At 44.8% G+C, this 14,474-nt stretch overlaps 1 protein-coding gene across 2 annotated transcripts in view; it reads right to left on the reverse strand.

Moving 5' to 3' along the window:
• MECP2 (methyl-CpG binding protein 2) overlaps nt 1-14,474 on the reverse strand; it is a 67,820-nt gene that overhangs the window by 24,354 nt on the left and 28,992 nt on the right. Inside the window, exon 1 of one of the 2 annotated variants that reach the window (XM_032265260.1) lies at nt 2,143-4,210. The exons of the other annotated variant lie outside the window; for it this stretch is intronic. Within the exon in view, the coding sequence (XP_032121151.1) occupies nt 2,143-2,324 (182 nt within the window). The 5' untranslated portion in view covers nt 2,325-4,210. Of the gene's footprint in view, nt 1-2,142; nt 4,211-14,474 lie in introns of those variants that run through there. 2 annotated transcript variants of the gene reach the window in all.

Here is a 14,474-nt window from a genome sequence, read left to right on the forward strand (position 1 = left end):
GAGGGGAGAGAGGGGAGAGAGGGGAGAGAGGGGAGAGAGGAGAGAGGAGAGAGGAGAGAGGGGAGAGAGGAGAGAGGAGAGAGGAGAGAGGGGAGAGGGGAGAGAGGGAGGAGACAGGAGGGGAGGGGAGAAGAGAGAAGAGAAAAACAGTATTCTAAGACCGTAGAAAAAATAATAAGGATAAAAGCAAAAGCACAATTTAATGAACTAGAAAAGACAGAGTAATATAGTGCAATAATGCCTACATGTCTGCTTCTTGGAAGAACAATGATACCGATGAACTTTTACCAAGACAAGGAAAAAGGGAGAAGGTACAGGTAAACAACACTAGGAATGAAAAAGCAGACACGATTACAGATGTTGCAAAGGTATAAAAAACTATAACCTGAACAGCTTTATGCTGGTCAGACAAAATGGACAAATTTCTAGAAAAAAAAAATGTAACAGCTTACAGTAGCCCAAGCAGGTGCAGGGAAAATAAAATTAGGTTTCGATGTGTCTGTATGTGCATAGAACACCTCAAAAGACACAGAAAAGACCCTGGATGCAGCTGTTCCCTGAAGAGGGCCTAGGCAGCTGGGAGAGCAGGGCAGCAGGGACACTCAGACCGTGCATCACTCTGGAATTTGCACTTCCTGAATTGTGAAGTATGCACATGTGTCACTTATCCAACAGTGAATCCAAACGTGCCTGTATAGAAGGAAAGGCCTCGCCTGGCTGCGCCATGGAGGCTGGCCTGGCGTGTGGAGCAGACAGCAGCATGCTGCTGAGCAGGTGCGGGCATGAACACCAGCTGATGCTGACTCGTTGCTTTCTTTTTAATCTTGACAAATTAGATAGGTGAAAAGGCATCGTTTTTGTTTCCGTTTGCATCTCTTTGATTACCAAAAGGCAGAACTCTTTTCCTATCTTCATTGACCATCTGTATCTCTTCTTTTATGAATCTCCTGTTCATAGTCTTTGTTCATTAGTGGCAACTAGTGGTAAGTTAGTAATAAGAACTGTTGCATTCAAGTCTAGACTGAGAATGAAATTTAAAAATCTGTCCACGTGGTCTCAGAACAAATGACTACTGGCTAGCCTGAGATAACTGTACTCATTGCCCAGCCAGAGGCATTAAGCCCAGGATGATTCATTTCAGACCTGTCCCTGAACTTCCTCACACTCTTTCCACAAGGGCCCCTTGAGCTGCTATGGTACTCCTAAAGCACTATCCCATTACCCAAATGACGGAGAGCCAATCAAAAAGCATAGACCAGGACACTTTCCCAAGTTATTTGCCAATACCGTCACAATGATCACTTTATATACAATCTCAGTGAATGCTCAGCAACACATGAGGGCAATGTTTAACCGAAGGCAACACTGAGGCTCAAGGAGGGAAAGTGACTTGATTGCTGAGGTCACCCGCTAGGTGCAAGAGCTGAGAATTAATCCCACGACTACCTGGCTCAAAAAGCCTAAGCTCATCTACTATACCTGAGGCAAAATCATGAAAGTGTGTTTTTACCTTGCCCAGACCCTGCACACTGCATCAAGGTCTTGGGTTTCAAGCAATAGAAATCAACTCTGGCTAAATTCAATCACAAAGGAGTTCTTGGGCAGCAGATCTGGAAATGGAGAGAAAACTAGAGAAGAACTAGGCTCAGAAAAGCAGCAGGAATAGAGGCTGCAACACTGAAAACACAGCGAACGTTATATTACAGGGACTTTCTGGCTGTGACACCTACCCTGGGCACCACTGCACGTCATCACTGGACTCAGGTGCCACCATCATAACTAATCCCTCACTGTCCCTCAAGAGTCAAAGTCCCTGAGGACAGAATGGGTTTGGCCAAGCCTAGGCTTCATCATTACCCTCTGGTTTCCAGGAAGCAAGAAGAGGGAATATATCCATTCTCCTGTGGCAGGTACTGCCAGCTGTCCCCCAACACCTGTGTTCTCCATCTGCCTTACTAATGAGACCCTGCGCTCAGCTATGGAAAGTTATTTCCCACTTCCCAGCAGACCATGGGACTAGGTTGTGGCTAAGGAGACAGTGGCCGAGTGCACTCCTGTTCATCATTCTCTTTCAAGCCTGCTCTGCTTCTACTGTCTGTGGGCGGAGCACACCTCCCACCCACTGACTCTGGGCTTGCTCACGTGTTGATGGGATGGGGAAGAAGAGGCTTTAAGAGGCTTCTGTGTCTCTGCTCACTCCTCTTGGACTCCTGACCTCCGCCTACGAAGAGACTTCCCCTGGCAGCTGCTTCTCCCTCCTGGGTCCTGGAACGACAGGCTGGAGAACAGATCTGAATCCCATCTTGCAGCTGATACAGACCCATGTGTGAGAAATAAATGATTGCTATTACAGCTATTTAGCTGCTGGTGCTGCTTGTTCCCTAGGACAAGATGATGAATGTGAAGATGGAAATGGAAATTGCTGAATGGGCCTAGAAATTAAGATGCCAAGTGCCATTTTGCCTTTCCCCTATGACTACCTTCTTCCTACCTGGAGGAGTGGATGCAATGGTTAGAGTAGCAACCACTATCTCACAACCATGAGGCAATCTTGAGAAATGGAAGATACCCACTGAGGGGCCCGGGGTCCTAGATCCTTACAAAGCCACGGCAGTGGTCATGGGCAGCATGGGAAGGAAGCACACCACAAGCCCCCAACCCCGCCTTCAGGTTTTCTTAGGTAGAAGCTAGGGTCCACCTGCCTCTTACTAAGATATACACAATGGGGAGACTTTTAATATAAAAAAGGTATGAAGATGGTCACAAGCCAAAAAAAGCAACAAAATGTTCATGATATACCATATGTGAGGTTTACTTACTACACTGCTTTTCTACCAATTTATCACAATCACTATAACTCAACCCATTGAAAAAACAACAAAATAGATTCTCTTCCTATTTCTGTTAGCTAAAAAAGCAGTCTCTGAATTGTTTATAAGTGAATTCAAGAAACAAAAATAAAACCAGATAATTCAGAATGTAGTGAGTACAACACATATGCTTTCTATGTGATAAGTTCCCAGCATTATTTATTCAAAGAAAACCTGCCTCATTGCAAAAATATAAAAAAAGCTTAAAAAAACAAGTAATGACACAACACATCACCTCCTACAACACCAGATTCCTTTTCTTTCCTTTGTAACCTGACCAGAAGAAAAACAAAACATTGTTTGAATTGCTGAGACCCAGAAAGTTCAATCAGCTACAGCATAAAAAAACACTCTCCCAAAGTATAGCTACCTAGCAGGCAAAGGAGGAGGCTAAGCCTCCTGAGTGAACCTGGACATTGGGCACAAGTAACAGGCACACTTAGACACCAACGACCAGATTCCACGTGAGTGAATCCAGAAACCCTGGCTGTTCCCATTCTCTTGGAGATCCAGGAGAGGCGGCATCAATTGCTCACTGCTGCTCCTTATGTATACTGTTAGGGGTGCTATGCTATACAGGGGAAGGGGTGAGGGAGTCACACATGCTTCAGTGCTCAAGCAGCTCATAAGCCATCAAGGAAAGAGCAACATGCCAGAAAGCGGTTGTCCCTTCAGGCTACAGAGGTTGCAAAAGATGGCTGCAGGGGTCAGTGAGGGCCCAAAGGAGTAGTGGCCAAGGCCCTGAAGCCTGGGAGCTGAGGTGGGTAGTGTCAGCCTCTTCTCAATAATCAGTTCCTAACATTCCATCTAGGCAAGCAGAACACAAGAGGCCATCCTCATGTGTACTTTAAGCAGTACATCTGTTGGCAAAACACAAATGTTGTTATACAAATACTAAGCCACAGATTGCAATAGCACCTGACAGCCTTTAAAATTCCTTTCTCTTGTTTTGCAAAGTTATACTGGAAACTAGGCTGTTAAAGTATCCACTCATAAAGGAGGTATGTTTAAAAAGAGGGCCATATATGTGGGTGCTATTTAGACTCCCACTGATTTGTTCCATGTTTTCAGATAACTGCACCCCTCCAAAGCAACTCAATCTCCACATATTTGCCTTTACATGTACCTTCTAACTCACGACTACAGCTTTGATTAACTCATAAAAAATACCATTCCTATTAGCCATGGAGAAGCTAAGGAGCCAACAGCAGAGCAGGCTATATGTTTTTCTGTCCCTTTTATAAGACAGAACCTTAGGGCAATGTCCCACTGCAGAATTTGTTAATTCATACAATAAATTAAAATATGCATGATTGTAGACACCAGGGATATACCGAAGAAGATGCCAAAAAAAAAACCTCTGCCCTCATGGGACTCAGATTTTAGTCGGGTGGGGACAGGGAGGGGAGAAGGGGAGGAGGAGACCACAAACAAAACCAAGCAGTAACACACCTTGTGGCAGATGGTGACAAGTCCTAGGCTAGGCATGGGGAACTGATGGGGCAGAGGCAGGCTGCCTGATTTACAGAGAGGGGTGTACTCAGGGAGGGCCACACTGGCAAGGTGACACTTGAGCAGACATGTGTGATACTGAGACAGAAGGCAGAGCAGAGGTGAGGCAGTGCGTGAGGCCAGTGAGGCCACAGTGCATGAGTGGTGGGAAAGTGGCAAGAGATGTGATCATGTTAGGCTGTAATTCCGAGTGAGGGGGACCCACTGGAGGGTTCTGAACAAAGAGCACCCTGGTGTGGCCCACAATGTTGCAGAACTAAACAAAGAACCAGGGGGCAGGGGCAGAGACAGGGAGGCAGGACACCTGGACCAGGGTGAGAGCAGTGGAGGCATCCATCTTGCAGGTGGAATGAACAGTATTTGTGGACAAATGAGATAACCAGCACCAGGTTTCTGGCCTGAGGAGCAGGGAGATGGAGTTGCTGTTTACTGGAAAGGAGAAGACCAGGGAAAGAGAAGGTCTAGGGAGGATAACGAGTTCCCATGACCCAGTCAGCCTGGAGACATAAATTTGGGAGCCATGAAGCTGGATGGAATCACTTCGGGAGTGAGGGTGGAGAAGCAAAGCCTGAGCCTGCGAAACAGAAAGGACTGAGGAGGATCGACATTCACACACTCACCCAGGGCTTCTTGAGGACCCATGGATGCTAGGCATTACTTTAGGAGCTTGGGATACATCTGTGAATCAAGTAGACAACCCTGTCCTATGGAGCTTCTGCTCCAGCTAAGATAAGCACAGTCAGTCACATATTCAGCTACAAAGAGAGAAAAGGAGTGGACAGCACTGAGAAGGTGCACATCAGTGCAGAGACTCATGGGACGGAAGGGATTGCCTCCTATGGGTACTGGGGATAACTGATGCCGACAGCTCTAGGATGAGACGTGACAAGCGGCCCCCACATTGAACAACACAAAGGTTATCACTAGAGACCACATGGAACAGCTTGGCAGAGCTGTGGCAGCAAAGGAACAACTGCAGAAGGTTGAAGAGGGTGTGGAGAGAGGGACTGGAGTCTTGTTGGTAAAGGAAAACACAGATGCTAGACGGCTGCGGTGCTTGTGAGCGGCTTTTGTCAAGGTGGGAGAAGTACAGCAGGCTTCTAGGGTAGGCGAGGGAGGAATCTCTGATGCGGGAGAGCGCAGTAGAGGCCTGGAGGGATGCCTTGGAACAGAAGTGAGGGCCTAGGACAGGGGTTCCATGACAGCAGGAGGGAGGCAGAGCGAAGGAGCAGAATGCTGGCCTTGACATTCTCTTGAGCTTGCTTCTGTGCTCTCTGGGAACTAAGATATCGCTGCAAGGAGGTGTGACAGCTGATGAGGAGAGCAGGAGGGGCAAGGAGAGACTGGGGAACTGCAGTATGCAGGTGGGCTCAGCAGCATGAAGTTTACCTGGGGTGGACATGAACTTAAAGGGGGATTAATGAAAGAGTCACATTCAGCTTCAGGACGGAGCAGACATGGGGCAGACATGACTGAATTTCACCAGGCTGGGGTTTTGTCAACTGAATATAACAAAGCCACAAAGTGTTGAAGTGCTGAGGTGGTGTGTCAAGGAGTAACAACATCTGATTGGCACTGAAGCTATGAAGGAGGTGAAGCCTGAGAAATGATGGAGACACTGATGGATTCTAAGTGCCTGTGAGGTCAAAGGAGTATTGGAGTTGGGTACTAGAGGCAGTGAATAGGAAAAGGATCTCTCCTTTTGCAGATGACAAAAAAGATAAAATGACCAGAGCCAAACAACTTTTACAGCCACTGTAAAAGTTGTTTGAGAAAGAATAAAATGTAGCTAGCCTTCAGAGCATATGCATCTTATTTTATTTATTGACACTGAGTCTCACTCTGTTGCCCAGGCTGGAGTGTAGTGGCACCATCTCAGCTCACTGCAACCTCTGCCTCCCAGGTTCAAGTGATTCTCCTGCCTCAGCCTCCTGGGTAGCTGAGATTACAGGTGCCCGCCACAATGTCCAGCTAATTTTTCTACTTTTAGTAGAGATGGGGTTTCACCATGTTGGCCAGGCTGGTCTTGAATTCTGACCTCAGTTGATCTGCCAGCCTTGGCCTCCCAAAGTGCTGGGATTACAGGTGTGAGCCACCACACCCGGCCCAGAGCATATACATCTTTAAAAAGTAGTATTCAGCTGGGCATGGTGGCTCACGCCTGTAATCCCAGCACTTTGGGAGGCTGAGGCAGGTGGGTCACCTGAGGTCAGGAGTTTGAGACCAGCCTGACTAGCATGGTGAAACCCCATCTCTACCAAATACAAAAAATTATCTAGGCGTGGTGGCGCATGCCTATAATCCCAGCTACTTGGGAGGCTGAGGCTGGAGAATCGCTTGAACCTGGGACTGCGGAAGTTATAGTGAGCTGAGATCATGCCATTGCACTCCAGCCTGGGCAACAAGAGCAAAACTCTGTCTCAAAAAAAAAAAAAAAAAGTTGTCTTCAAGAGCATAATCAAAGATATTTTCATCTCTTAATGTTTTGTTTCCATGTCTACTCATAGAATAATGTACAGACAAATATGAGAATGGACTCAAGGGAACACTTGATTTTTAACTACACAAATTTTCCAGTGAATAATGAGGGTTGTCCTGTTTATGGCTGCTGAACTTTGGCCGCCAGACAAGAGTACAGCACTGTCACTCAAAGCCAGGAGTGGTATCAGAGTGTTACTGTGAGGACTACTTAGCAGAAGATAAGCATCTCATTAAGTCTACAGTGAACTACTTTAGGCTAAACTACTGTAGCCAATGGTATAGTATAGGGCTTAACACTGACTGCCACTGCCCATCTGCTTATAGCTTAGAGTCTGGTGAATGCAAACAGTGGTTTTAGGGGGGATTTCTGGAACTTCTTTGGGCTCTGCTATCCTGGAAATGGACAGGCTTCTACAGGGGCCACAGAAGCTTCTACAGGCTTCTGTGGTGGCCCTGAATAGTTAAGCGTACGTTTTAACCCCCAGACCCTGTGGCTCCGGCGTTATTTGGAAGGTTTTTGCTGCTGTAATTAAGTGAAGGATCTTGATGTGAGATCATCCTGGATTTAGGGTGAGCCTAATACAAAGGCGAGCATACACAGAAGAATGCCAGGACACAGAGAAACCCATGTGAAAACAAGGCAGTGAATGGAGCAAGCCAAGGCAAGTCTAGGACTGCCAAGCAGCCACCAAAAGCTAAAGGATCCCATGCTAGAGGCTCTGGGGGGAATGCAGTCCTGCAACATCTTGATTTCAGACCCCTGGCTTCTGACACTGTACGAAAATACAGCTAGGGGTACTTTATTCTGACTACGCAATAAACTCACCAGCTTCTACTTGAGCTCTAATTCTCACTTGGCTTCTGAGTTTTAATAAAGGGTCCGTGCAACTTCTACCTTCCCCATCTTTACCAAAGAGGAATCGTTTACCCAAAGCTCACCTCCTGCAACAGCTCCAAATGCTGCTTCCCCTCTCCACACAAGGACTCTGCTCTTCCAGCTCCCCATTTCCTCCTTCTTGTGCTCCCCTCTCTCCTGGGCCATTCCCAGAGGAATGCGAACATGCTCTCATATTCACTCACCTGAAAAAGACCCTCATTTCCCTCTACCCCACTCCTATTTTCCTGGTCACCATCACAACAAAGCTTCTGAAAAAGAGTTGTCTACGTCCAGTCTTCACTCCTTCACCTTGCACTCACCACTCACTTCAATCTGGCTGCTGTCCCCAACACCTCTAATTCAGTTCACCATGTGGCAGGTAGAGTTCTTGCTAGCTTTAGACATAATGGATCTTGTTATTCCTGGCTTAAAAGCCTTCACCAGAGGATGGCCAACTGTGTACATGTATTTGCCATTTGCCCCTTCAAAACTCAAAGAAACCAAAGTACAGACATATGAAAAGGAAGAAACTTTGTCCAACAAAGGCAATAGCAGGAGAGGACTTATGAATGGTAAGATGTTTCTAGATGCTGGAAGTAGGCAGGAACATGTTGACTAATGGAACACAGAAGAGTATACTACAAGGGAGCTATAAGGCAGAGGGGAGCCTGTATACCTGTCAGAAACCCAAGGCAGCTCTCAGACCAGGCCAGACCAGACCAGAGGAGGGGCAAGCAGTGCTCTCATGTGCACATCACCTGGGGGCTGCGGACCACCAGATCCCGACCTACAAGGTTTGGGGCAGGGCACCTTCAACAGGCTCCCAGGTGAGGCTGATGCTGCTGGGGCTGGTGAGCAGAGAAAACCTGGAGTGGCAAGGTGACACTTCTTCCCTCGGGCAAGAAATCAAATGGTCTTTTCTAAATCAATAGCGAGAAGCTTCCCTTCCTCCTCCCAAGGCTCTTGAAGTGGCTGGCAGCAGTCGGGTGAAGCCTACCTTTTCCCAGCCTCTGAGGGTCCATGGGGCAGGAGCTGATTCCTGCCTCACCTCCACAGAGCTTCTCCAAACCGCCCTCCAGAGAAAAACCCCGCAGGCAACGGGCCACTCCACCACAGCAGAGCAGGGACAGTGCGGCAGCTACTCAGGTCATCTCCCCATCCCTGGCGGCTCAAGAACCAGCCCCATAGAAGAAAGACCAAGTATGCCCTTAGAGGAAACAGATAATATTCTCAGAGAAATCCTAGAATATATAATAGTCATAAAATCAGAACAGAAACACCCATAAACAAGAAAGAAACAGATGATAAAAGAGCCTGGAGATTAAAAATTGGTTAGCTACAACCTGGCACAGTGGCTCATGCCTGTAATCCTAGCACTTTGAGAGGCCGAGGCAGGTGGATTACCTGAGGTCAGGAGTTCAAGATCAGCCTAACATGGTAAAACCTTGTCTCTACTAAAAATATAAAACTTAGCTGGGTGTGGTGGTGAGCACCTGTAATCCCAGCTATTCAGGACGCTGAGGCAGGAGAATCGCTTGAACCCAGGAAGCGGAGGTTGCAGTGAGCCGAAATCGCGCCACTGCACTCCAGCCTGGGCGACAAGAGCAAAACTCAGTCTCAAAAAAAAAAAAAAAAAAAAAATGGGTTAGCTACAAATACCAAATACCACACGTCAAGGTTTTTCAGTGTGGCATTATTTACAATAAGAAAAGAGACTGAAGGCTAAACACAGTTGCTCACGCCTGTAATCCCAGCACTTTGGAGGCCGAGGTGAATGGATCGCCTGAGGTCAGGAATTCAAGACCAGCATGGCCAACGTGGTGAAACACCATCTCTACTAAAAATACAAAAATTAGCTGGGTGTGGTGGTGGGTGCCTGTAATCCCAGCTACTTGGGAGGCTGAGGCAGGTGAATTGCCTGAACCTGGGAGGCGGAGGTTGCAGTGAGCCGAGATCACGCCACTGCACTCCAGCTTGGGCAACATCTCAAAAAAATAAATAAATAGAGAGAGAGAGAGAGAGAGGGAGGGAGGGAGGGAGGGAAAGGAGAGAGAGACTGAAAAAGTCCCAAATGTCCACCCATAAGGAAATGTTTGACTAAAGCATGGTTCATCTGTACAACAAGGACTGTGCAACAGGAACAAAAAAAGGAAGGAAGGCAGAGCTCCACGTTGTCATCAAAAAGGAGGAGCTCTAAACTAATGAGCAGTGATCTCCAGGACAGATTAAATGAAAGCAACTAAAAACAAGACGCAGTATAGTATACCTAGCATACCATGTCTGTGAGAGAAGGGGAAATAATACATATATTTATGAGCTTATTTTTGCAAAAGACGCACTAGAAGGATGAACAAGACACTCATTAAAATGGTCACCTATCAGGGAAGAGGGGAAATAGCGTCAAGAGGATAGAGATGGAAACATTTCTCCAAGTAAGCCTTTTTTTTTTTTTTTTTTTTCAATTCAAGCCTGTTTTATTAGATTCAACAGATAAAGTTATATTTCAATTAATACAATTAGAACACATAAAACATAAAAATAAAAGAATTATAAAACCATACATATTGTTTATGTGTCTATACAGGCAATTAATAGGAAGAATCACTATTATAACTTTTTGTTAATCCCCAATTAACAAAAATGGGTGAAGTACCAATTTCCCATATTAATTAGGCTTGACTTTGGAATCACTGAAATACTTTACACAATGCAAAAATAGAGGGGGGGGGAAGCAAACCATAGAAAGTAGACCTAACTGTATATCAAATTAATAAATAACACAACCCCACAGAAAAGAATTATTCCAAGTGACCTCTTCTAACATTATTAGAGAGAAAAATTCCAAACATACAGAAAAATGGGAAACACTATACAAGGAACACCCATGTACTCATCACCCAGGTTCTACTGGTGTTAATAGTTTTCCCATCCATCAATCTATTTTCATGCATTTAAAAGTTCACATATCAGCACACTTTATCCCGCAAACACTTCTGCATGCATATCATTAACTAGAGCTAAAAATTCATTTTCAGTTTTTAAGGTACAATTTACATCCAGTAAAACGCACAAATCTTAAGTGTGCCATCTGATGAGTTTTGTCAATCACATGCAGCTGTATAACTGAAACTCCTAACACAAGACAGAAGACATCAGCATGGCCATGGAAAGTTCCCTGGCACCCCTTGCCAATCAGCCCCACTCCACATTTCCAGCAACATTCATGTTGTCAGTTTCAAATTTTGGCCATTCCAGTAGGGGTATAGTGGTATTTTATTGTGGATGTAATTTACATTTCTCTGATGACCAATGTTGAGCACTGTTTCATGGGTATACTAGTTGTCATTCATGTTTTCCTATGTGAAGTATCAGGCAGGGTGTTGTGGCTCACGTCTATAATCCCAGCACTTTGGGAGGCAGAGGTGGGAGGATCACTTGAGCCCAGGAGTTCAAGACCAGTCTAGACAACACAGAGACACCAGCCCATGTCTACAAAAAATTTTAAAATTAGCCAGGCATAGTGGTATGTGCTTGTAGTCCTAGCTACTCAGGAGACTGAGACAGGAAGACCATTTGAGCCCAGGAGTTCAAGGCTGCAGTGAGCTATGATGGCGCTACTGCACTCCAGCCTAGGTGACACAGCGATACTGTGTCAAAAAAAAAAAAAATCTATTAAAATATTTTCCTCCTTTAAAAATCAGGTTGTCTTTTTACCATTGAGTTGTGGCAATTCTTCCGAATACAAATCCTTTGTCAGATATCTTTCTGTTTTTTTCTATGACAGGTTTCAACTATTTTCCTGGTGGACTTGTCTTTTCATTTTCTTTGAGACAGGGTCTCACTCAGTCACCCAGGCTGGAGTGCAGTGGTGCAGCCTCAGCTCATTGCAGTCTTGAACTCCCTGGGTTCAAGCTACCATGGCTGGCTAATTTTTTGTATCTTTTGTAGATATGGGGTTTCACTATGTAGCCAAAGCTGGTCTTGAACTCCTGAGCTCAAGCAATCTATCTGCCTTGGCCCCCCAAAGTGCTAGGATTACAAGCATGAGCCACAGCTCCCAGCCTCTTTTTCTTTCTTTCTTTCCTTCCTTCTTCCCTCCCTCACTCTCTTTCTTTTTCAGACAGTGTCTCACTATACTACCTATACTGGCCTAGAACTCCTGGGCTCCAGTGATCCTCCTGCCTCAGCCTCCCAAGTAGCTAGTAGTAAGGCCCCACCACGCCTAGCTCTGTCTTTTCATTTTCTTAATGGTATCTTTTGAGGAGCAAAAGCTTTAAATTTTAATGAAGTTCAATTTATTTTTTCTTTTAATAGTTATTGCTTCATGTATCCTAATAAATCTTTTTTGGCCAGGTGTAGTGGCTCACACCTGTAATCCCAGCACTTTTGGAGGCCGAGGCAGGCAGATCACTTGAGGTAGAGACCAGCCTGGCCAACATGACAAAACCCTGCCTCTTTGCAAAAATTAGCCAGGCATGGTAGCACACACCGGTAATCCCAGCTACTTGGGAGCCTGAGGCACAGGAATCGCTTGAACCCAGGAGGCAGAGTTTGCAGTGAGCTGATACTGCGCCACTGCACTCCAGCCTGGGCAACAGAGTGAAAGTGTGTTTCCAAAAAAAAAAAAAATCTTTTTCTTTGGACTGCAAAGATATTCCCTACGTTTTCTTTCAGAAGCTTTATATTTCTAGCTTTTAAACATTTCAGTCTATAATCTCTTGAATTGTTATGTATGGTGTGAGGTAGTGTTATAGGTTGAACTGTGTCCCCCCAAAAAGATATATTGAAGTCCTACCCCTCAGTACCTCACACTGAGACCTTAGTTGGAAACAGGGTTGTTGTGGGTGTAATTAGTTAAAATGAGGAGTAGGGTAGGCCCCAATCCAATATTACTGTTGTTCTTACAAGAAGTAGGCCATGTAAAGACAGAGACATACATGGAGAATGCTGTGTGATGAGAATGACAGACACTGAAGTAATGCAGCTGGAAATCAAAGAATGCCAAAGGTTGCCCACCACTGGAAGCTAGGAAGAGGCAAGGAAAGACTCCCTACAGGTTTCACAGAGAGCATGGCCCTGCTGACAGTTGATTTAGGACTTCTAGACTCTGGAATTATGAGAAAGCAAATTTCTGTGGTTTTGTTTCGAGACAGAATCTCAATCTGTCGCCCATGCTGGAGTGCAGTGGCACAATCTTGGCTCAGTGCAACCTCTGCCTCCCAGGTTCAAGCAATTCTCCTGCTTCAGCCTCCCGACTAGCTGGGATTACAGGCATGCAACACCACGCCCGACTAATTTTTTTGTATTTTTAGTAGAGACGAAGTTTCACCATGTTGGCTAGGCTAGTCTTGAACTCCTGACCTCAAGTGATCCGCCCACCTTGGCCTCCCAAAGGCTAGGATTACAGGCGTCGGCCACCACACTTGGCCAAATTTCTGTGGTTTTAAGCCACCTAGTTTGTGGCAGCTCTAGAAAACCAATATTTAGGGTAAGGTCAAGGTATGGATGTCATTTGCTATCATCCAGCACCACGTGCTAAAAAGACTTTCCTTTCCCGCACTGGACTGTTCTGGTGCCTCTGTTAAAAATCAAATGACTGAAAAGTCACATAACATAAGCCCCTAATTTTGTTCTCTTTCAAGATTACTTTGGATGCTCTAGGTCCTTTGCATTTCCATATACATTTTATTTGTTTATTTATTTATTTGAGGCAAAGTCTTACTCTGTCGCCCAGGCTGGAGTGCAGTGGCATGATCTTGGCTCACTGCAACCTCCACGTCTGGGTTCAAGTGATTCTCATGCCTCAGCCTCCCAAGTAGCTGGGATTACAGGCATGTGCCAGCATGTCTCGCTAATTTTTGTATTTTTTGTAGAGACGGGTTTCACCATATTGGCCAGGCTGGTCTCGAATTCCTGACCTCAAGTGAGCGATTTGCCTCGGCCTCCCAAAGTGTTGGTTTATAGGCGTGAGCCACTGTGCCTGGTCTCCATATACATTTTAGAATCAGCTCATCAATTTCTACAAAAAAGCCTGCAGTTATGACTGGGGTTATGAATCTACAGTTTAATGAAGAGACAACTGAAATTGTAAAGACACTTAAGTCTTTCAGCTGATGAACATGGTACATCATTCTGTTTATTTAGGTCTTTATTTTCTTTCAGCAACATTTTCAGTTTCAGCGTGTAAATATTGTACATTTCTTATTAAATTATTCCTAATGGTATTGCATTTGAAATTTCATTTCCAATTAATTTTTGAATAATGATCTTGTACCCTGAGACCTTGCTGAATTCATTTTTTAGTTCTAACAGGTTCTTTCTGATAGTTTCTTTCACATTTTCTACATTACCTACAAATAGAAACAGTTTTACTTCCTTTTAATATTAATGCTTCTTATCTTTTTTCTTGCCTCATTATACTGGCTATGACCTCCAGTATAATGTCAAATAGAAGTAGTTAGAGTGGACACCTTTGCCTTTTTCCTGAATTTAGGGGTAACAGGTTCAATATTTAACAATTAAGTACAATCTGTAGCTCTTTCATACTTGCACTTTGTTTATTTCTAATTGGCTGAGTTTTTATTATGAAGGGGCACTTAATTTCGTCAGATACTTTTTCTGTATTTACTGAGTAGACTATATGGTTTTTCTCCTTTATTACTTTTTTTTTTTTTTTTTTTTTTTTTTTTTTCAGATTGTTCTTAATTTTTCAAGATTTCGATTCACTATCACTT

The sequence above is a fragment of the Sapajus apella genome, unplaced genomic scaffold, assembly GCF_009761245.1.
Source record: "Sapajus apella isolate SASKATOON/1434 unplaced genomic scaffold, GSC_monkey_1.0 scaffold149, whole genome shotgun sequence".
Lineage (NCBI taxonomy): Eukaryota > Metazoa > Chordata > Mammalia > Primates > Cebidae > Sapajus > Sapajus apella.